We start from the raw sequence: 25,271 nt of genomic DNA on the forward strand, positions 1-25,271 counted from the left end.
AACCGAAACGCAGTATCTTGTCCAATGAGAGCGACTTAATTGGTGTCACGTGACCAAACACGGAAGCCATATCTCTACTGCAAGCTTTCATTTCCATTTAGATTGTGGCAACATTTTACTTCGAGGGATGTATTTGAATATGTATATATATATTTTAAAACATGTTAATTTTATTTTTTTGTGTTTATGTTGTTTGATAACGTTTGCTGTTTTAAAAGGAGGTCCAGCCGTATACTAATTTGCCCAGTTCGGGGAGGTGTGGCTTATTTTATATCACGTGACCAAACACGGAAGTAACTTCATCCGCTGCCATCACCACGTCGTGCGTTTTTCGGAGTAAGGCAGTTTAAATCCGCGCTTTAGCTTACTGGTGAAGGCAGTTACGCCAACTTGGTCGACAGAGGCCATGACGCAGGCGGAAAAGGAGCAGGATAACGGAAAAGAAAAAGAGCGAGACAAAGAGAAGGAGAAGGAGCAGCGAGGGGTGAAAAGACCCATCGCGCCGCCGACTGTCCCGGATCCTCTCCAGGAGGTTTGTTAAATATGTACAGTTATTTCCCCTTTGCAGCATTGTCTTGTTTAAAATAATCTACTGTGTAATTTTAAAACTAAGTTTCATTTTAAAGTCACATAATTGCTGTGCGTGCAACGTAACGATTCGTCCGTTTAGTATTTCCTAAGTGGTGAGATTCCCACGGCCGGTTAGCTCAGTTGGTTAGAGCGTGGTGCTAATAACGCCAAGGTCGCGGGTTCGATCCCCGTACGGGCCACTTCCTTTTGTCAATAACTTTTTATGGAGGTAAAATATTGCCCTTCAGCAGGCTGAATAATGCTGTAGAAATATTTTAAGACTAGTCTTTATTAGTATCAACTAGTGTTGTCCTGATACTAATATTTTGGTACCGGTGTTGTACCGAAATCTGTTACCCATCGGAATTTGTAACTCCAGGGGGCGATGTTCCCATGGCGTTTGTTTGATGGTTAAACGGCAAGCCCAAGGAAGAGGAGAAGAAGAACGCTTGCGTAAATGGCGTAAACTATCCTTAATGCTGAAACGTCAGTTGTCAGAATTTCAGCATTAATAAATTACACATATTCTGGAAATCAATGACTTACTTTCATTATAGTATGAGTCCATTGTATCGCGAAAATGGCGTAAACTATCCTTAATGCTGAAACGTCAGTTGTCAGAATTTCAGACAACTGACGTTTCATTCCATGATAGCTTTTAATCCGGAAAATGTATGTGTGTGTGAGAGAGAATCAACAGCTGATACAATGGACTCATACTATAATGAAAGTAAGTCATTGATTTCCAGAATATGTGTAATTTATTAAAGAGGAAATTCTGACAACTGACATTTCAGCATTAAGGATAGTTTACGCCATTTACGCGAGCGTTCTTCTTCTCCTCCTATTTGGGCTTGCCGTTTAACCATCAAACAAACGCCATGGGAACATCGCCCCCTGGAGTTACAAATTCCGATGGGTAACAGATTTCGGAACAACACCGGTACCAAAATTATTTAGATTCTTATCGCTACTTTTCGCTACTTTTCTTCATAAAGGGGACCACAAAAAATTGCATTATTGTCTTTATTTTAACAAAAAAAATCTTAGGGTACATTAAACATATGTTTCTCATTGCAAGTTTGTCCTTAAATAAAATAGTGAACATACTAGACAACTTGTCTTTTAGTAGTAAGTGAACAAACAAAGGCTCCTAATTAGTCTGCTGACGTATGCAGTAACATATTGTGTCATTTATCATTCTATTATTTTGTCAACATTATTAAGGACAAGTGGTAGAAAATTGATTATTAATCTACTTGTTCATTTACTGTTAATATCTGGTTAGTTTTTCTTTTAACATGTTCTATCTACACTTCTGTTAAAATGTAATAATCACTTATTCTTCTGTTGTTTGATACTTTACATTAGTTTTGGATGATACCACAAATTTGGGTATCGATCCGATACCAAGTAGTTACAGGATCTTACATTGGTCATATTCAAAGTCCTCATGTGTCCAGGGACATATTTCCTGAGTTATAAGCATAGTATACGTTTAAAAAGAACTAAAGAAGATGTGATGCCAAAAAATATCGACGTAATCATAGTAGTATCGACTACATACGCTCCTGTACTTGGTATCATTACAGTGGATGTCAGGTGTAGATCCACCAATAGCGTTTGTTTAAATTTTGACGCCGGTTAGCTACGGTGTGAAGCATGTTTAGCTATTCCTGGTCCTCCAGTGATAATAGTACCTGTAAGAACCTTACTTTATTTGTCGCCATGGATGCGAGGATTAGTGATTTAGAAGTAGCTAAAACACTGCAGACTGCGGATGGACTTTAACCGCTAGCTAGCTATGTCTTAAAGCACCTCTTCCTGAGGGCGTTTCAGTATATATTGCTAATTGTTAATAACCAGTGTTGGTTATTGTAACGTGTTACTGCAACGCCGTTAGTTTCGGCGGTAACTAGTAATCTGACGCGTTATTTTTTATATTCAGTAACTCAGTTACCGTTACTACATGATGCGTTACTGCGTTATTTTACGTTATTTTTTATGTAGTATCGGCTAAAAACAGAAGATCTGAGTGTGTTTTATTGGAGAGTTGCAGTGTCGTCCTTCTGATTCTTCCTGTGTCTCAACGGGGATAAGAGAAGAGGCGCTGTGTGGGTGTGGGTGTGGGTGTGGGGAGGGGAGGGGGGTGGCGTGTCTGTTTTTACTAACAAGACATCATGGTGCAGCTGAAGCCGAGTTTCTTAACATGGAGATATTCTAGACTGACCATGCGTCCTCTTTTCCCCGGACATGTCTTCTTTTGCGTGGCTGTCCGGGCGGAGTTTCTTAAATGCCTCAAATGTCCGGCATTTTGAGTTAGGGTTGTGTGTATTTTTAATGTACGTTCAGGGTAAAGAAGGGGTTAAAAAAAAAAAATTGTGCGCACGCAGCAGCATTCGTGAGGGAGGAGCAGAGACAGAAAGAGCAAGAGAGCGAGGGAGTGGATTGATTGATTGAGACTTTTATTAGTAGATTGCACAGTGAAGTACATATTCCCTACAATTGACCACTAAATGGTAACACCCAAATAAGTTTTTCAACTTGTTTAAGTCGCGGGGTCCACGTTAATCAATTTCTTTCTAACTGTTATTGCTCAAAACATAATATTGAATCAAAATCAATGTTATTATGAATTATTGACCTATCCAAGGTTCCGATTACTTCACATCAAATATTCCACTTTGAAAAATATTTTTGGTGGAAGATTTTGCATATTTTGTGTGTTTGCCATTAAAAACATAGTTTTGTTTGACAAATAAGGTCGTAAAACAAACACACAAAAAAACAACATAAAAAAAACTGAAATATTTTGAAATGAGGGATAGATCTGAAGTTGACGCAGACTCCAGAGATTTAAGCGTTGAATATAAAATGTATGTATGCCCTGGCACACCATTATCATCATTTCATGACCCAAGCCAAACACTTTTTACACTTTTATACTGAAATAAATACACCTGCATTTTATTAAATAAAAACATAGAAACAACTACCAGCAGCGGTAAAGTTTAGATCCATGAAGGAAAGAAGAAAGTGAATGAATGTTTATAACTGAATACATTTACATATGTATACAAATGTATTTTCTTTTTTTATTATTATTTTTAATGAATTAAGTAACGTTTATGACAACCTTTTTCCAAAACACAATATAGAATGTGAGATACAACAGGATAATGCATACGTTTATCTTTTTTTTTTTCAAAATGCTTTCAAAAAAGTGGGACCCCAAAAATTTACTGTAGGACCCCATTTTTATGACTTGATGGGGTCCCTGGGACCCCATTTTGAAAAATCATAGCGCTGATCAACAGATTGTATTATTCTCCAGTGCAATAACAGTACTGAAATGAAGGCTAAAAGGGCATTAAAGGGAGCTTAAAAAAAAACAAGAAAAAAAGAAGTACCGGTAACTAAATTGCTACTTTTCACAGTAACGCATTACTTTTTGGTGTAAGTAACTGAGTTAGTAACTGAGTTACTTTTGAACTAAAGTAACTAGTAACTGTAACTAGTTACTGGTTTTCAGTAACTAACCCAACACTGTTAATAACACAAAAACTTCCTGAGCATTCAGTGGAGCACATGTGGCAACATCAGACGTGTACACTGTGGCTACACCAGCAGCACACCTGTCCCCAAGCTGACTTAATAACAAGTTAAATGTTTTATTTGAATAATCGAATGTCACTTTCATTACATTTTTTTCTAATATAAGTGATTTGGCCCACTTAAAGTAATATAACAAATACGATCTTGTTTTTCATGAGCTGTGTGCTGTAGTGTTTTATGTCTCGTTGGGGGTCCAGCTTTGGAAATAATTTGTACCTCTTTCAGAGATCACATTTAGTTCTGCTTAATATGTCGTTTTATTAGCATTTCTGGAACAGCTTTCCATGATTAATATTCATATGACAAATGAGCATTCTTAATAAATGACAGTAGAATAAGCACATCTGTTTGGGGAGTCAGAGTGTAACGATCTGGAATTGACACTGTGTGTGGGGTTGGAGTTGTCCGACTTTTTGTGTGGCCGTAAATGCATCACTGGCGAAGGGCGGTGAGTGCGTGTGTTGGTGCAAGTGTGAGACGGCTGCTGTTGATATGACAGATGACAAAGAGTTGGTTTAACCCTGGTTTGTACAGCAGACAATGACCAGTTTTGCTATCCATCCATCCATCTTCTTCCGGGTCGCGGGGGCAGCAGCCTAAGCAAGGAAGCCCAGCCTTCCCTCTCCCCAGCCACTTCGTCCAGCTCCTCCCGGGGGATCCTGAGGCGTTCCCAGGCCAGCAGGGAGAGAAGTTTTTTTTTTACTATATTTTTGTTGTGGTTGCGGCCGACAAACAGTTTTGCTCAATAAAGCGTCTCTACAGACGTAATAATTTAACAGTGTCGACAAACATTTTTTTCTCTGTTGTGGCCGCTTGCCGTCGCCCGTTCCTCACATTTGCATTGCATAATCATACAGAACAAATCGTTATCGGTTTATTTTGTTTATAGTTCAGATGGGATTTGATTTTGTGTGCAGCATAGACTTGCTGTGCGCAGAGAGCGTGTGAGCAGGAATGTCGGTTATAACTTCACCTCTATCGTTAGTTTTTAGACGAAAATGCATCCATTCTCCCTTTTCTGTCGACACACTGTGTCTGCTTGTAAGTACTCAATGTGTGTGCACTGCCCAACATGCTCCTCTGCTTGTAAAACCAGCAATGACACGACGTGACGACGACAGGGGTGCGGGACCGGTACTTTTTAGAGGCGGTATTGAACCGAATATGATTCATTAGTATATACTATACTAATACCGGTATACCGTACAACCATAGTATCAATGAATCTTTCTTGTTATATGATCATCGTTTTGCTGTATTTTTCAATTGTTGCGGCTTATTTTACTGCTACAATGTAACACCGGCTGCACTTTGTACACCCCTGGTTTATATAAATTATGCCCTCCCTGAACTTGAGATTGTTTCATTGGTATTCCCTACTAGGGTTGTACGGTATACCGGTACTAGTATAGTATCACGCTACTAACGAATCAAAAACGGTACTATACTCTGTTTGAAAAGTACCGGTTCGCCTTTTTTTTTTTTTTTACAGGCATGACGGCGCGTCATCACCTCGTCGTGACATTGCTGGTTTTACGAGCAGAGGAGCATGTTCACACACATGGAGTACTTACAAGCAGACACAGTGTGTAAACAGAAAAGGGAGAATGGACGTATTTTGGTCTAAAAACTCAAGATAAAGGTGAAGTTATAACACTGAAACGCCCTCAGGAAGAGGTGCTTTAAGACATGGCTAGCTAGCTAGCAGCTAACATCCATCCGCAGTTGGTAGTGTTTTAGCTACTTCTAAATCACTAATCCTAGCCTCCATGGCGACAAATAAAGTGAGTTTCTTACAAGTACCATTATCACTGGAGGACGAGTAATAGCTAAACATGCTTCACTACACACTGTAGGAGGATACAATAGCTCACCGGCGTCACAATGTAAACAAACGCCATGGGTGGATCTACACCTGACATCCACTGTAATGATACCAAGTACAGGAGTGTATCTAGTCAATACTACTATGATTACATCAGTATTTTTTATCATCACAAAATCTTTTTTCCTTTTTTTAAAATGTATATTATGTTTATAAACTCAGTAAATACGTCCCCGGACACATGCGGACTTTGAATATGACCAATGTATGATCCTGTAACTACTTGGTATCGGATTGATACCTAAATGTGTGGTATCAACCAAAACTAATGTAAAGTATCAAACGACAGAAGAATAAGTGATTATTACATTTGAACAGAAGTGTAGATAGAGCATGTTAAAACATAAAATAAGCAAATATTAACAGTAAATGAACAAGTAGATTAATAATCAATTTTTACAGTTTGTCCCTCATAATGTTGACAAAATAATAAATGACACAATATGTTACTGCATGCGTCAGCAGACTAAGTAGGAGTCTTTGTTTGTTTACTTACTACTAAAAGAATATATTAGAATATAATAGATCATTATTTACATTGTACAACGAAATTGCAAGCAAACCCATTTAGTGCAAATTCATAGATGACACATAAAAAACATAAGAACATTGGTTCTAAGATAAAAAGATCAAAATAAAAAAACACTATTGCTCTCGGGTAGAAAGTGTTCTTGAACTTGTTTGTCCGGCATTTTATTGTCCTGCATCTTCTGCCTGAGGGCAGCAGTTCAAAAAGTTTATGTCCAGGGTGAGATGGATGCCTTATGATGTTTTGGGCCTTTTTGAGGCACTTGGCACTGTACAGTTCATCTAGGGTGGGGAGAGAGCAGCCAGTGATCTTCATGGCAGTGTTTATGACCCTCTGAAGTAAACAAGGTGGGAGTTGAACTTTCACATCCTCTTAATATCCAATCATCATAATTATTCATTATACATCCATTATATTGGGATTATATGTACACACACAGATTCGTGTTTATGCTCCGAAGTCAGGACCGGGAAGTAAACAAAGTAGGAGTCGAACTTTCACATACTCTTTAACATCCAATTATATTAATTAATAATTATGCATCCTTTATATTAAGAGAATAAGTTCACACACGTATTCCTGTTTTCGCTCCTAAGTGAGGACCGGGACAAACTTTCGCATACTCTTAATATCCAATTATATTAATTAGTAATTATACATCCATTATATTAAGAGAATAAGTTCACACATGTATTCATGTTTATGCTCCGAAGTGAGGGCCGGGACGAACGTTCACATACTCTTAATATCCAATTATATTAATTAATAATTATATACCCATTATATTCAAATAATATGTCCACACACACATATTCCTGTTTATGCTCCGAAATGAGGACCAGGAAGTAAACAAGGTGGGAGTCGAACTTTCACATACTCTTAAAGGCCTACTGAAACCCACTACTACCGACCACGCAGTCTGATAGTTTATATATCAATGATGAAATCTTAACATTGCAAAACATGCCAATACGGCCGGGTTAACTTATAAAGTGCAATTTAAAATTTCCCGCTAAACTTCCGGTTGGAAACGTCTATGTATGATGACGTTTGCGCGTGACGTCAATGGTTGAAACGGAAGTATTCGGACACATTGTATCACAATACAAACAGCTCTGTTTTCATCGCAAAATTCCACAGTATTCTGGACATCTGTGTTGGTGAATCTTTTGCAATTTGTTTAATGGACAATGGAGACTGCAAATAAGAAAGTTGTAGGTGCGATCGGTGTATTAGCGGCGGACTACAGCAACACAATCAGGAGGTTGTGTTGTGTTTGAGCTGGATACAAGACGCACTACCGTGAGTACAGCTTTGGCTTCCAAACATTTGATCGCTTGCCCGTACGTGCGTGTCGCTATGTGCATGTCGCTATGTGCATGTCACGTACGTAACTTTGGGGAAATATATGTTTCTTGCCGACTCTGCTGGCGGCCGGGGTGTCGTCGAAAGCTACAACGCCCGCCGCCGCCGCTCCGTAGTTAGCTTCAATTGTTAAGCTTCGCCAAGCTGGAAATGATTAACCGTGTATTTACATGTTCATGGTTTAATAGTATTGTTGATCTTCTGTCTATCCTTCCAGTCAGGGTTTTTTTTAATTTTGTTTCTATCTGCATTTGAGCCCGATGCTATCACGTTAGCTCCGTAGCTAAAGTGCGTCAACGATGTATTGTCGTGGAGATAAAAGTCACTGTGAATGTCCATTTCGCGTTCTCGACTCTCATTTTCAAGAGGATATAGTATCCGAGGTGGTTTAAAATACAAATCCGTGATCCACAATAGAAAAAGGAGAAAGTGTGAAATCCAATGAGACCTGTACCTAAGTTACGGTCAGAGCGAAAAAAGATACACCCTGCACTGCCTCTCTAGTCCTTCACTCTAACGTTCCTCATCCACAAATCTTTCATCCTCGCTCAAATTAATGGGGTAATCGTCGCTTTCTCGGTCTGAATCTCTCTCGCTCCATTGTAAACAACGGGGAATTGTGAGGAATCCTTCCTCCTGTGACGTCACGCTACTTCCGGTACAGGCAAGGCTTTTTTTTATCAGCGACCAAAAGTTGCGAACTTTATCGTCATTGTTCTATACTAAATCCTTTCAGCAAAAATATGGCAATATCGCGAAATGATCAAGTATGACACATAGAATGGATCTGCTATCACCGTTTAAATAAAAAAAATCATTTCAGTAGGCCTTTAATATCCAATTATATTAATTATTTATTTGATATCCTCTATATTAAGATAATGTACACACACACACGGGCCCTCGACCAAATTGTCTTAGCCCAATGCAGGGCAAAAATGTTTGGACACCCCTGACTTAAACCATAGATTTTTACTAACAGGCATGTTAAAGTTAACATGTAATCACCAAACTGCGTGGAAACACATAACGTAGTCAGTGTTTTGTGGAATGTGATTGTGTGTAGCAGGCCGCCACAAGTAAATGAACGTATGGAACACCCTTGTGTACGATGACCGCAAAAGTCCTCCCGTGCCTTTCTGCTCTTTTACAGCAAATACAGAGCAACTTCATCATCGTCATCCACCCCGGCTCAAGGACGCTGCGCATCGGCCGAGCGACAGACAACCTCCCCGTGGCCGTCCCGCACGTGATAGCGCGCCGGCACAAGCAGAGCGGCCAGCCCAGATACGAAGACGCCTGGCTGCTGCGGGAAGGTCTAAACGTGCGTCACGTTGTCGCCCTCCAAGCATTCGCTGGCCTCCTGACGTTTTCACCGCATTGCGTCCTGTCGCCTGCCCCCTGACAGAAAGCGGAGAGCAACGAGCAGAGGCAGAACGGGCTCAAAATGGTGGAGCAGGCCATTTGGTCCAGGAAGATGTCCAACGGCGTGAGGAGGACGCCGGTGTCTGCGGAGCAGGTGTGTGCCAAGAAATGTGCGACAATCTTCTGAGAGCCAATCATATAGCGAGTCAAATTGGACAGTATGAAATAAATAAATACATCTTTAATGAGTTACTTAAATGTAAACATAAATTGAATTATTATTTATTTTAATATTCATTTGGTTATTTCCTATTTAATTATCATTTATGTAGTTATTTATTTCATCAACCTGTTCGGCAGCGTTTCGTGAATTGATTATTACATGTGTCAGAGTCAGTGGGCGGGGCTAACAGGGCTCCAGTCCAATGGTTAGTTTGGTCAGAAGCCACTTCAAAACATGGCGGCCAAGGAGGTTAAATTCTTACTTTTTTAGGAGATGTTCCCCTGCACTTTGGAACAAGACACGGAACAGAAATCCTCCGCTTCTCTGGTCGAAGTTCCACGGACGAGTGGACTCGCCAGTCAGGTGTTAGGCTTTGCCCACTGACTTTGACATATAATGTGATGTCTGTCATATTTGGCCCGTATGTAGGTTAATTTATGTCAAAAGCTTTTTGTTTTAACTAAATTTTTATAGATATAATTTGTGTATAGTGATTCTTTTTTTACAGTGAAATTTTATACACCAAATTTTATTACACAGAATTTTTTACACTGAACATTAATAAACTTAATTTTCGTGCACTACATTTTTATATACTTAATTTTTATTAACACATTTTTTTAACTGAATTTGTTTAAATTAGGGGTGCGGTCAACATGACATCCTCATATAATTAGCATAATCTGCAATGTATTCCTTATAAAGGCTTAATTCTGCTACGAGCATTGCCCAAAGTGCGGCCCGGGGGCCATTTGTGGCCCGCAGGTAAGTTTTTAACGGCCCGTGGCACATTAAAAAAATACTATCAAACCAAAAAAAACATAAAAAAGTGGAATGAAAGAGTAAACAGGTGAAATGTAACAAGAAAATGTTCCAATGTTGACTCGAACAACACAAAGCTGCGAAGCAGGCTGTTTATTTTCTTTAAAACTGTCATTGCTCAGACAATAATAATTAATTAAAATCAATGTCTGGTAAACAAAATGGTAAACACTTTTACTGTACTAAGAAACAAAAGTTTACATCCTTTTAAATAATTACTTGTATTATTATTATATGTTATAATTAGGGCTGCAACTAACGATTAATTTGATAATCGATTAATCTGCCGATTATTACTTCGATTAATCGATTAATAATCGGATAATGGAGACAAACTACATTTCTATCCTTTCCAGTATTTTATTGGAAAAAAAACAGCATACTGGCACCATACTTATTTTGATTATTGTATCTCAGCTGTTTGTACATGTTGCAGTTTATAAATAAAGGTTTATAAAAATAAAAAATAATAATAATAATTGCCTCTGCGCATGCGCATGCGCATAGCGTAGATCCAACGAATCGATGACTAAATTAATCGCCAACTATTTTTATAATAGATTTTAATCGATTTAATCGATTAGTTGTTGCAGCCCTAGTTATAATAACATTACATTATAAACACTGCAGTTTTTATCGGTTATTTCTTCAGTTGAAGAGCATGGTGTGGACAAAAGCTCTGAGTCTGTCTGCATTAAGACAAACATTTTTAATGTAAATCATTGCACGTTATTTTACAAAACCCAAAACCAGGGAAGTTGGCACGTTGTGTAAATAAAAACAGAATACAATGATTTGCAAATCCTTTTCAACTTATATTCAATTGTATAGACTGCAAAGACAAGATATTTAATGTTCACACTGAGAAAGGTAATTGTTTTTTGTAAATAATCATTAACTTAGAATTTAATGGCAGCAACACATTGCAAAAAAGTTGTCAAAGGGGCATTTTTACCACTATGTTACATGGCCTTTCCTTTTAACAACACTCCGTAAACGTTTGGGAACTGACGAGACCAATTTTTGAAGTGGAATTCTTTCCCATTCTTGCTTGATGTACAGCTTAAAGGCCTACTGAAATGACATTTTTTTATTTAAACGGGAATAGCAGATCCATCCTATGTGTCATACTTGATCATTTTGCGATATTGCCATATTTTTGCTGAAAGGATTTAGTATAGAACAACGTCGATAAAGTTCGCAACTTTTGGTCTCTGATAAAAAAAAACCTTGCCCCTACCGGAAGTAGCGTGACGTTGTCAGTTGTTCACTCCCTCATATTTTCCTATTGTTTTCAACGCAGCTAGAGCGATTCGGACCATTACCCCATTAATTTGAGCCAGGATGAAAGATTTGTGGACGAGGAACGTACTGACGGACTAGAATGGAGTGAAATACATATTTTTTTTCGCTCTGACCGTAACTTAGGTACAAGCTGGCTCATTGGATTCCACACTCTCTCCTTTTTCTATTGTGGATCACGGATTTGTATTTTAAACCACCTCGGATACTATATCCTCTTGAAAATGAGAGTCGAGAACGCGAAATGGACATTCAGTGCCTTTTATCTCCACGACAATACATCGGTGAAACGCTTTAGCTACGAGCTAACGTAATAGCATCGTGCTTTAACTGCATATAGAAACAAAAAAAATAAACCCCTGACTGGAAGGATAGATAGAAAATCAACAATACTATTAAACCGTGGACATGTAAATACACGGTTAATGCTTTCCAGGCTGGCGAAGGTTAACAATGCTGTGCTAGCGACGCCATTGAAGCTAACTTAGCAACTTAGCAACCGGACCGCACAGAGCTATGCTAAAAACATTAGCTCTCCACCTACGCCAGCCAGCCCTCATCTGCTCATCAACACCCGTGCTCACCTGCGTTCCAGCAATCGGCGGAAGGACGAAGGACTTCACCCGATGCGTTTGGCGGCCCGGAGACGTAGGAAGTCAAGGTGAGGTCGCCGGCTAGCGCGTCTGCTCTCCAACAAAGTCCTCCTGGTTGTGTTGCTGTAGTCCGCTGCTAATACACCGATCCCACCTACAACTGTCTTCTTTGCAGCCTTCATTGTTCATTAAACAAATTGCAAAAGATGTCCAGAATACTGTGGAATTATGAAATGAAAACAGAGCTTTTTGTATAGGATTCTACGGGGTACCATAACTTCCGTTAAACTGACTACGTCACGCGCATACGTCATCATACCGCGACGTTTCAGCCGGATATTTCCCGGGAAATTTTAAATGTCACTTTATAAGTTAACCCGGCCGTATTGGCATGTGTTGCAATGTTAAGATTTCATCATTGATATATAAACTATCAGACTGCGTGGTCGGTAGTAGTGGCTTTCATTAGGCCTTTAAGTTGTTCAACAGTCCGGGGTCTCCGTTATTCATCTCCGGTAGGTCTCCGGTATTTTAGGCTTCATATTGAGCCACACATTTTCAATGGGAGACAGGTCTGGACTACAGGCAGGCCAGTCTAGTACCCGCACTCTTTTACTATGAAGCCACGCTGTTGTAACACGTGGCTTGCCATTGTCTTGCTGAAATAAGCAGCGGCGTCATGATAACGTTGCTTGGATGGCAACATACAGGTATGTTGCTCCAAAACCTGTATGTACCTTTCAGCATTAGTGGTGCCTTCACAGATGTGTAAGTTACCCATGCCTTGGGCACTAATACACCCCCATACCATCGCAGGGGCTGGCTTTTCAACTTTGCGCCTATAACAGTCCGGATGGTTCTTTTCCTCTCTGGTCCGGAAGACACGACGTCCACAGTTTCCAAAAACAATTTTAAATGTGGACTCATCAGACCACAGAACACTATTACACTTTGCATCAGTCCAACTTAGATGAGCTCGAGCCCAGCGAAGCGTTTCTGCGTGTTGTTGATAAATGGCTTTGGCCTTGCAAAGTAGAGTTTTAACTTGCACTTACAGATGTAGCGACCAACTGTAGTTACTGACAGTGGTTTTCTGAAGTGTTCCTGAGCCCATGTAGTGATATCCTTTACACACTGATGTCGCTTTTTGATTCAGTACCGCCTGAGGAGATCGAAGGTCACGGGCATTCAATGCTCCGTGCAGTGATTTCTCCAGATTCTCTGAACCTCTTGATGATATTATGGACCGTAGATAGTGAAATCCCTAAATTCCTTGCAATAGCCGGTTGAGAAATGTTGTTCTTAAACAATTTGCTCACGCATTTGTTGACAAAGTGGTGACCCTCGCCCCATCCTTGTTTGTGAATGACTGAGCATTTCATGGAAGCTGCTTTTATACCCAATCATGGCACCCAACTGTTCCCAATTAGCCTGTTCACCTGTGGGATGTTCCAAATAAGTGTTTGATGAGCATTCCTCAACTTTCTCAGTCTTTTTTGCCTTTTGTGCCAGCTTTTTTGAAACATGTTGCAGGCATCAAATTCCAAATGAGCTAATATTTGTGAAAAAAATAACAAAGTTTCTTAGTTCAAACGTTAAGTATTTTGTCTTTGCAGTCTATTCAATTGAATATAAGTTGAAAAGGATTTGCAAATCATTGTATTCTGTTTTTATTTGCCATTTACACAACGTGCCAACTTCACTGGTTTTGGGTTTGTAAGATGAGGCACTTTGGGACTGTAATATGTTGAATGGCAGTTTATGCATTTTTATGTATAAAATTAAAAATTATGAAAACAAAAATCGAAATTAGTTTTTTTCCCCTCAAAATCGTGCAGCCCTAGTATAAACACTTTGTAGGGCGCAATGTAACACATTCAGCTCCTTCCGAGTGCGACAACATGCCATAGAATGTACAGTAGTGCCATCTCATGTCCTGGGAGTGCAACTGCATTGCAATTGAGACTAAATTGTAATAGGAAAACAAGATAGGACAACTAGACAGTACAGTTATGGTAATCGGCTCATTTTTTAAAAATATCATTGTCGTAGGCGAGAGCGTACAACTGTCAGATCCGTCCTGCCGTGCTGGACAGCAGCTCCAGGGTCAAGTGGACCAACACGGCTCAGCAGCCGCCTCACCTGGTGGGAGAGGAGGTCAGTACGGCGAGAAACTGCACGTTTGGCTTCCCCCTCACTGTCTGCGCCTCGCTATCCCCCCGCCGTGGTCTTGCAGGCGCTGTACGTAAAGCCCACAGACTGTTACGACGTCCACTGGCCTGTGGTGAGAGGTCAGCTCAACGTGCACGCCGGCCCCGGAGGGTCACTGACGGCTGTCCTGGCCGACCTTGAGACCATTTGGACTCATGTCATTCAAAAGAACCTGGAGATCCCCCTCAAAGACTTAAAGGTATGGACGATGCTCTTGTTTGAATCCTTTATTGGACTCACAGAGAGACATTTAAATTATTTTAATTGATTAATTATATAAGTATTTGTCCAACTTTATGTTACTCCTTTTTGTTTGCATCCCTGCCCACTCTCATCTCACAAATGAACTAAGTTTCCCACGGAAGCATTCTTCCTAGAAGAGTAAAAACTGCAGAAAAAGACTCCATATTTTCTTCAGTTTTCACTTTCTGTAGGTAGACTCACCACACCTTACAGTTTTGAGGTATTTACGTTGGCCCGTATGGAGGGTGATTTGTGTCAAAAGCTTTTTTTTAACACTGAATTTTTATAGATTGAATTTGTATTCACTGATTTTTTTAAACTGAATTTTTGAAAGTTTTACATATAATTTTTATAGGCTAAATTTTATTACACTGAATTTTTTACACATTTTTTTTACTGAATTTTAATACGCTTAATTTTGTACACAAAATTTTTATACACTTAATTTTTTTTAACTAAGTTTTTTTTTACACTAAATGTTTATACAATAACTTTTATTACACTGCATTTTTTACACTCAATTTTATTACACTGATTTTTTTTTACGCTGAATTTTAATACACTTAATTTACGTACACTAAATTTTCATACACTAAATTTTTTTTCACTGATTATTTAAACTGAATTTTTATACAACAAATTTTATTACATACAATTTTTTCTTACGCTGAATTTTATCACATTTAATTTTCATGTACTAATTTTTTCTACACAAAATTTTTATTCACTGATTTTTTAAACTTAATTTTTAAAAGTTTTTACATTGAATTTTTATAGGCTAAATGTTATTACACTGAATTTTTATACACAGATTTTTTTACACTGAATTTTAATACAATTAATTTTCATGCAGTACATTTTTATTCACTGATTTTTTTAAACGGAATTTTTGAAAGTTTTTACATTAAATTTTTATAGGCTAAATTTTATTACACGGAATTTCTATACACATTTTATTACACTGAATTTTTATACACAATTTTTTTTACACTGAATTTTAATACACTTGATTTTGTACACAAATTGTTTTATACACTTAATTTTTATTCACTGAAATTTTTAACTGAATTTTAATACACATAATTTTTAGACTGAATTTTTAAAACACACACACAAAAAAATTTCAACAAAATTCTCGGCGTAATTTGATGTAAAAAAAAAAAAAGGAGTTCACAAAATTCAAACGCAAAAAATTCAGTTCTATAAATTCAGTGTGAAAAAAGCTTTTGTAATAAAGACACAAATTAAGTTCCGTAGGCTTGCAACAAATACATTAAGACCGCCGCAAAGCTACCTGTTATACACACATTCTAACGGGAGTGCATGTAAATGTAGCATGTTGTTACAACTCTGTACAGTAGGTGGCGGTATACATTGTAACGCCACTTCTGCAGACCTCATGTATTAAGAGTGTGGAGGACTTCCGACTAAAAAAAATGGTGTACACTCAAAACCAGAAAACGTTGTACGCATCCAATACATTTTAGAAAAACAATTGTTTTACTCTATGTTATCCGCACCGGACTATAAGCCGCAGATGTATACATTGTGAAATGGGTTATTTACACAGAAATATTTTGTAAATGTTTATTTACATACCTTAATTTTTTCTAAACGGTGTCTGTAACAGGGCAGTAAAACAGCTGATCAAACAAAACAGAAGTCATCGTCATGGACCCAGTAGCTGCGCAAGCTAGCTCTCCAATCAGCTAAACAGACTCAATAACTCCACGGTGACGTTTTGGTGAATTTACGAAACTGAAACAATACAAAAAGATTGCCATTGTAAGTTCATACTAACACACACGCTCGTAAATGTGTTAGCATATTAGTTAATGCTAACGACGCTAGCATGAACGTACAAATATGCATGAAAACACTCCTACAGACATCACACATTAGACAGTTTAGTTAGTAAGAATTGTTTTAGTTATATTGTAAAATGTATGAACGTTGCTCGGAGTGATGAATAAGAAATCCATATGAGTGGAAACGCTATGGATGACTTACAAGATGAAAGGACTGTGATGTATAACTAAAACATGTTTTAAATGCTAGCATGCTAACGTTAGCATACATCAAGTACCAAAATATCAAGTACCAACATAGTACACTGGTAACAGGGCAGTAAAATGGTTGATCAAACAAAACAGAAGTCATCATCATGGAACCCACTAGCTGCGCAAGCTAGCTCTCCAATCAGCTAACCAGACTCAATAACTTCACTGTGACGTTTTGGTAAATTTACTGAGGAATTTGTGAAACTTAAGCAATACAAAAAGAATGCCATTGTAAGTTAATAATACTAATACAGACACTTGTAAACGTGTTAGCATATTAGCTAATGCTAACAATGCTAGCATGAAGGTACAAATATGCATGAAAACACTCCTACAGACATCACACTTTAGACGGTTTAGTAAGTAAGAACTGTTTTAGTTATATTGTAAAATTTACGAACGTTGCTCGGACTGATGAATAAGAAATCCATACGAGTGGAAACGCTATGGACGACTTAGAAGATGGAAGGACACTTCTACTTCCGGTTGAAAGCACTAAATGGAAGGGCACTGCAGCAGCTGATGGCGCTTTAGCACAAACAATAACACACCTTTTCAGTGTTTCTGCTTGTTTGGTTGTTATTAACGATTTACATTATGGCCGTCAGCGTAGAATAATCTGTAAATTAGCCGCACCGTTTTATAAGCCGCAGGGATCCAAGTGAAGAAAAAAAGTAGCGTCTTATAGTCCGGAATTTACAGCATGTGCTTTCACTGCCATGTGGTATCTACTTTTAAGTCTGCACAGTATAAAAGGAGTAAAACATCAACATATATTTGTTACAAGGAACACTTAACGTTAATAACAGATAAAATAAAAAAAACTGAATTTGATTCAATGTTGTTGGAAAAAAACATTGCAAGTTCTGCTGGTGCTTTCTGAAAAACTGTTGACATATATTTCTGGGCGTATGGATGCTGTGTGTTCAGTATTACAGATGCATCCTGCTGGTGCCTGACATCTACAACAGGCAGCACGTCAAGGAGCTGGTCTCCATGCTGCTTCTCAACCTGGGCTTCTCAGGTACTGCCATGGCGCCGCTAACACCTCCACATCCTGACTCTGGTCCTGTGTGTGCTCAGCGCTCATCGTGCACCAAGAGTCCGTGTGCGCCACCTTCGGCAGCGGGCTGAGCAGCGCCTGCGTGGTGGACGTGGGAGACCAGAAGACCAGTCTGTGCTGTGTGGAGGACGGAGTCTCACATAGGAACTCCAGGTCAGGATGTGGAATTTTCTAGCATTGGCAAGTTTGTGACGTGTCATGGCTACACTGTCTTCTTCAAACAACACATATCTACTTTTTGTACACTCAAATTTAATACACTGAATTTTTATACACTGATTTATTTTACACTGAATGTTTATACACTTAATTTTCGGACATTGAATTTTTATACACTGAATTTTTGTCATTTCTACACTGACTTTTTTCACATCAAATTATTACACTCTGACATGTTGGATGGATGGATGTTTAAAACAGAATTTTAGAAAAAAATGTACACTGAATTTTTATACACAAAATTTGAATACACTGACATTTTTACACTGATTTTTGTACACTGAATTTTTGTAAACTTAATTTTTTACACCGATTTTAATACACTTAATTTTTTTAAACTTAATTTTTTACACTGATTTATTTTTAAACATAATTTTTTTTTTACAATGACGTTTAATACACTTAATTTTCTGTCACTGAATTTTTATACACTGAATTTTAGAAATTTTTACACTGAATTTTTTCACATCAAATTATTATACTCTGACATTTTTTTAAACCTGATTTGAAAAAAAAAATGTTCAACTGAATTTTTATACACAAAATTTTAATACACTGATTTTTTTTAAAACAGAATTTTTTACACTGAATTTAAATATACTTAATTTTTGTAAACGGAATATTTACACCAAATTTTTTAAACTGAATTTTAATACACTTAATTTTCAGACACTGAATTTTTATACACTCAATTTTAGAAATGTTTACACTGAATTTTTTCACATCAAATTATTATACTCTGACATTTTTTTAAACTGAATTGAGAAAAAAAATTTAAACTGAGATTTTTACACCGAATTTTTATCCACAACATTTTAATACACTGACTTTTTGTACACTGAATTTTTGTAAATGTTATTTTTTTACACCAAATTTGAATACACTTAATTTTTTTAAACGGAATTTTTACACAGATTTTTTTTTTTTTACACTGAATTTTAATACACTTAATTTTCGGTCACTGAATTTTTATAAATTTAATTTTTTACACAGATTTTTTTTTTACACTGAATTTTAATACACTTAATTTTCGGACACTAAATTTTCATACACTGAATTTAAAACATTTTTACACTTAATTTTTTCACATTAAATTTTTATATTCTGACCTTTGTAAACAAAATCTGAAAAAAAAATGGTTAAACTGAACTTTTGAAAATTTTTACACTGAATTTTATACACAAAATTTTCATACACTGAAATTTTTACACTGATTTTTTTATACACAGAATTTTATTGCAATGAATTTTTTGTAAACTGAATTTTTTACACAGGATTTTAATACACTTAATTTTTTTAAACTTAATTTTTTACACTGAATTTTATTACACTTCATTTTCTGTCACTGAATTTTTATAAACAGAATTTTAGAAATGTTTACATGGAATTTTTTTCACATTAAATTATTACTTATCATTTTTTAAACTGAATTAAAAAAAAATGTTAAACAGAATTTTTTTAAATTTTTACACAAAATTTTAATACACTGATTTTTTTTTACACCGATTTTTAATACACGTAATTTTTTTCAAACTGAATTTTTTACACTGAATTTCTATTCACGTAATTTTTTTAAACTGAATTTTTACACCGAATTTTAATACACGTAATTTTTTTGAACTGAAATGTTTACATTTAAATTTTTCACATCATATTTTTATGCCCGGACATTTTTTTAAACTGAATTGGAAAAAAAAAAGTTTACAGAATTTTTTTTTTAAATTTTTACACTGATTTTTTTTTATACACAGGATTTTTGTACACTGAATTTTATTACACTGAATTTGAGTAAACTCCATTTTTTACAGCGAATTTTAACACACTTAATTTTTTTAAACTGAATTTTTGACATTGAATTTTAATACGCAAAATTTTGACGCTGCGGTTTTGTACACTGAATTTTTTAAATTTTGACGCTGCATTTTTTTTTCACTGAATTTTAATACACATCATTTTTTACACTGTTTTTACAATGGATTTCTGACATTTGTACACTGAATTTGTATACACGGAATTTTTAGACACTGAATTTTATTACACAGAATTTCTGTAAATAGATTTTTTTACACTGAATTGTTTTGCACTGTTTTTACACAGAATTTCTGAAATGTTTACACTGTTTTTTACACAGAATTTTAATACACTTAATTATCTGACACATCATTTTTTTTACATTGGATTTTATTACACTTTTTTTTCCCCACTGTTTTTCCACTGATTTTTTTTATACACTGAATTTTTTTTACGCTGAATTCCAATACACGTAATTTTTTGACACTAAATTTTTTTGCCCTGTTCTTACACTTTAATTTTTACACTGAATTGTATTTACACTGTTTTTACACTGAATTTTTTCATCTTTACACTGAATTCTAAAACACTTAATTATCTGTCACTGAATTTTAATACACCGAATTTTTGTACACTGAATTCTTCACACAGGATGTTGTCAATATCTACCTAATGAAGTATATTAATAACAATTGGCAATATTATATTACTTTTTAAACATCTTTTCTCCATCTAAACCAAACTCAAATGAATGACTCTGATGTCATGGGATTGAATTGAAACGAATAATGTGAGCGTCCCCTGCCAGGTTGTCTTTGGCGTACGGCGGCTCGGACGTGACTCGCATCTTCTTCTGGCTCCTGCAGAGGGCAGGCTTTCCCTACAGAGACTGTCAGCTGTCCAACAGGCTGGACTGTCAGCTGCTGCAACACATCAAAGAGACACTCTGCCACCTGGACCAGGTCAACCTTCCACCTGAGGGGCCCCCTGAGGGCCACACACTGACAAGGATGTGGGGGCCATTTTGGTTGCTTTCACCCTTAAAAGCTGTATAGATTTTTTCAAAGAATTACAACATTTCAGTAGAAATTTTGCGTGAATGCAGACGAAGGAAACCCTAACTGAAATGCCTAACTCGCCGGATAGCCTCAAGTAACGAAAAATATGAACTAAAAAAGCTAGCATGCTAACAATACTTTGCTAACATGCTAATAGTCAGCGTTAGTGAAATACCAAAATGTATGGCACCGAGGTATATAGCATGCTAAAATACTAAGTGCGTCAAGCACCAAAATATATTACTCTGCGATGTATATCTAAATAATTTGTTACAAATGCTAGCATGCTCACGTTAGCGTGCATCAAGTACTAAAATATGACACTGGTGTGTAACCATAAAAAAAAAAAGCTAGCTTAATCGCGATAGCATTATAACAGGTGGCGTTTGTCAAGTCACAAAATATTTAACACTGAAGTGTACACCTGCTAAAACAAAAAGCTAGCATGCTAAACTACTAACTGTAGCATGCGTCAAGTACCAAAATATATAACTCAGTGCTGTATACATAAAAAAATTGTTTTGAATACTAGCATGCTAACGTTAGCATACATCAGATACCAACATAATTATGACACTGGTGTATACCTGTAAAATTTTCTAAAAAGCTAGCCTACTGGCGTTAGCATTATAACAGGTAGCATTCGTCAAGTCACAAAATATTTGAAACTGAAGTGTATACCTGCTAAGTTAGCTTTAAAAAAAAAAAGATAGCATGCTAAACTACTAACTGTACAATGCATCAAGTACCAAAATATATTTCCCTGTGATATTTACTGAACTGAAGTGTATACCTGCTAAATTAGCTTTTAAAAAAAGCTAGCATGCTAAACTACTAACTGTAGCATGTGTCAGGTACCAAATTATATTACCTTGTGATGTATACCTAAACCATTTTTTAAATGCTAGCATGCTAATGTTAGCATACTTCAATTACCAAAATATGACACTGGTGTATACCCATAAAATTTGACAAAAATCTAGCCTACTAGCATTAGCATTATAACAGATAGCATTTGTCTAGTACCAAAATATTTGACACAAAGGTGTATACCTGTTAAATTAGCTAAAAATAAAAATAAATAAAAAAAGCTAGCATGCTAAATTACTAACTGGAGTTACCAAAATATATTACTTTGCAATATAAACCTGAAAAATGTGTTACATTTTAGCGTTAGCATTATAACAGGTAGCATACATCAAGTACCAACATTTACACCTATAAAGTTTTATAAAAAATTTAAAAAAAGCTAGCCTGCTAGCGTTAGCATCCTAATAGGTAGCACGCATCACGTACCAAAATATTTTACTTTGCGATGTATACCTGAAAAACGTGTTTAAAATGGTAGCATGCTAACATTGGCATACATCAAAGACTAGCATATGACACTGGTGTAATACCTATAAAATGTTCTTTGAAAAAATATGGCCTACTAGCATTAGTATGCTTACAGGTAGCATCCATCAAGTACCAATATAGTACACTGGTGTAAAATTTAAAAAAAAAATAAAATATAGCTAGCCTATTAGCGTTAGCATGCTAAGTAAGAAAATAAGGTGTTTACCTACAAATGTTTCCCTACCAGGACATATCTGGACTACAAGATCATGAATTCCAAACACGTTTCCCAGATGCACCGGCTCTTCTCTACCAGGTCCGCCTAGGAGACGAGAAACTCCAGGTACTCTAATCAAGTCCGTGTCACTCTCTACACGTGTGACAATGCTCTGATTTCCCTCCCATGAAAAAGGCTCCCATGGGACTTTTCTACCCCAGCACCTTTGGCATCGTGGGTCAGAAGATGACATCACTGCAGTACCGTTCCCAAGGCCACCCCGAGGACCCTCATGATGAGCTCTACTTACTGGCCACGCACAGCAAACAAGACCAGGTCAGAGAGCTCAGAAGCATCAAAGTAGTGATGCACTGATCCCATACCAGCCCACACCTGGTAGTGATGCACTGATCCCATACCAGCCCACACCTGGTAGTGATGCACTGATACCATACCAGCCCACACCTGTAGTGATGCACTGATCCAATACCAGCCCACACCTGGTAGTGATATACATATATATATAACATATATACCGTAATTTCCGGACTATAAGCCGCACCTGACTATAAGCCGCACCAGCTAAATTTAGGGGAAAATACAGATTGCTCCATATATAAGCCGCACCCGACTATAAGCCGCAGGGTTTTGATGTGTAATTACCGTAGTATATAGGGGTTCCTGCTACCACGGAGGGGATTGTCGGGACAGAGATGACTGTTTGGGAACGCAAAGCGTCCCATTTATTAACAATAAATCTTTCAATCATTCAATCAAACTTTCACATCTTTGACATGGCGAACAGCATTCGTGCAGAGTACAAATAATACAACGGTGCAAAGTAATACAAAGTGCTCGCCTGTACGTTATCAAAATAACCAGCCTACCGGTATATGAAAAGTCAGTCTTTAATCATTGTGTCATCGTCTTCCTCCTGCGTACTAAAACCACCGAAATCCTCTTCGTCGGTGTCGGAGAAGAACAGGCCGTAAATAAGCCGCACCCTTGTATAAGCCGCAGGGACCAGAACGGGGGGAAAAAGTAGCGGCTTATAGTCCGGAAATTACGGTATATATATATATATATATATATATATATATATATATATATATATATATATATATATATATACACACACATATGTATATACGTATGTATATATATATATATGTATATACGTATATATATACGTGTGTGTGTATATATATATATATATATATATATATATATATATATATATATATATATATATATATATATATATATATATATAAACACACACACGTGTATATATATATATATATATATATATATATATATATATATGTACATACGTATATATATACGTCTATATATATATATATATATGTTTGTATGTATATATACATATATAATATGTATATACATGCACATATATATATATATATATATATATATATATATATATATATATATATATGTGTGTATATATATATATATATGTATATATATATATACACCCACACACACACATATATATATATACTGTATGTATATATATATATATATATATATATATATATATATATATATATATATATATATATATACATGTGTGTATATATATATATATATATATGTATATATATATACACCCACACACACACATATATATATACTGTATGTATATACGTATATATATATATATATATATATATATATATATATACATGTGTGTATATATATATATATATATATATGTATATATATATATACACCCACACACACACACATATATATATACTGTATGTATATACGTATATATATATATATATATATATATATATATATACGTATATATATATGTGTGTGTGTGTATATATATATATATATATATATATATATATATATATATATGTACATACGTATATATATATGTATATACGTCTATATATATATATATGTATGTATATATACATATATAATATGTATATATATATATATATATGTATATATATATATATTTACATTTTATATATACCGTAATTTCCGGACTATAAGCCGCTACTTTTCCCCCTCGTTCTGGTCCCTGCGGCTTATACAACGGTGCGGCTTATTTACGGCCTGTTCTTCTCCGACACCGACGAAGAGGATTTCGGTGGTTTTAGTACGCAGGAGGAAGACGATGACACAATGATTAAAGACTGACTTTTCATATACCGGTAGGCTGGTTATTTTGATAACGTACAGGCGAGCACTTTGTATTACTTTGCACCGTTGTATTATTTGTACTCTGCACGAATGCTGTTCGCCATGTCAAAGATGTGAAAGTTTGATTGAATGATTGAAAGATTTATTGTTAATAAATGGGACGTTTTGCGTTCCCAAACAGTCATCTCTGTCCCGACAATCCCCTCCGTGGTAGCAGGAACCCCTATATACTATGGTAATTACACATCAAAACCCTGCGGCTTATAGTCGGGTGCGGCTTATATATGGAGCAATCTGTATTTTCCCCTAAATTTAGCTGGTGCGGCTTATAGTCAGGTGCGGCTTATAGTCCGGAAATTACGGTATATATATATATATATATATATATCAGTGGCATGCGGTGAGGTTAATGTCTGGTGAGGCACTGCATCATCACAGTCAGATTTACAAACATATGAACCCTAAATAGTATCTTATTCACCATGTGATTGGCAGCAGTTAACGGGTTATGTTTAAAAGCTCATACCAGCATTCTTTACACAACTGTAGCACACAAAAAAGCACATTTAATAAAAAAAACATTATTATGGTCTTACCTTTCTTGCTGGACAT

The 25,271-nt window shown here is 36.3% G+C and overlaps 1 protein-coding gene and 1 non-coding gene across 3 annotated transcripts in view; both read left to right on the forward strand.

The window, feature by feature from the left end:
* The first annotated feature begins 256 nt into the window (after positions 1 to 256).
* Positions 257 to 25,271, forward strand: part of actr8 (actin related protein 8) — a 29,756-nt gene continuing 4,741 nt past the window's right edge. For both annotated transcript variants that reach the window (XM_062057908.1, XM_062057915.1), the window contains exons 1-10: positions 257 to 532; positions 9,118 to 9,288; positions 9,373 to 9,483; positions 14,322 to 14,426; positions 14,506 to 14,679; positions 17,714 to 17,807; positions 17,867 to 17,999; positions 20,665 to 20,818; positions 22,500 to 22,595; positions 22,665 to 22,805. In XM_062057908.1, coding sequence (XP_061913892.1) covers positions 407 to 532; positions 9,118 to 9,288; positions 9,373 to 9,483; positions 14,322 to 14,426; positions 14,506 to 14,679; positions 17,714 to 17,807; positions 17,867 to 17,999; positions 20,665 to 20,818; positions 22,500 to 22,595; positions 22,665 to 22,805 — 1,305 coding nt within the window. In that variant the 5' untranslated portion in view covers positions 257 to 406. The remainder of the gene's footprint in view (positions 533 to 9,117; positions 9,289 to 9,372; positions 9,484 to 14,321; positions 14,427 to 14,505; positions 14,680 to 17,713; positions 17,808 to 17,866; positions 18,000 to 20,664; positions 20,819 to 22,499; positions 22,596 to 22,664; positions 22,806 to 25,271) is intronic.
* On the forward strand, positions 697 to 770 carry trnai-aau (transfer RNA isoleucine (anticodon AAU)). The gene has a single exon. It is a non-coding gene; the product is annotated as a tRNA-Ile (tRNA).

The sequence above is a fragment of the Entelurus aequoreus genome, linkage group LG01 (assembly GCF_033978785.1).
Source record: "Entelurus aequoreus isolate RoL-2023_Sb linkage group LG01, RoL_Eaeq_v1.1, whole genome shotgun sequence".
In the NCBI taxonomy this organism is placed as follows: domain Eukaryota; kingdom Metazoa; phylum Chordata; class Actinopteri; order Syngnathiformes; family Syngnathidae; genus Entelurus; species Entelurus aequoreus.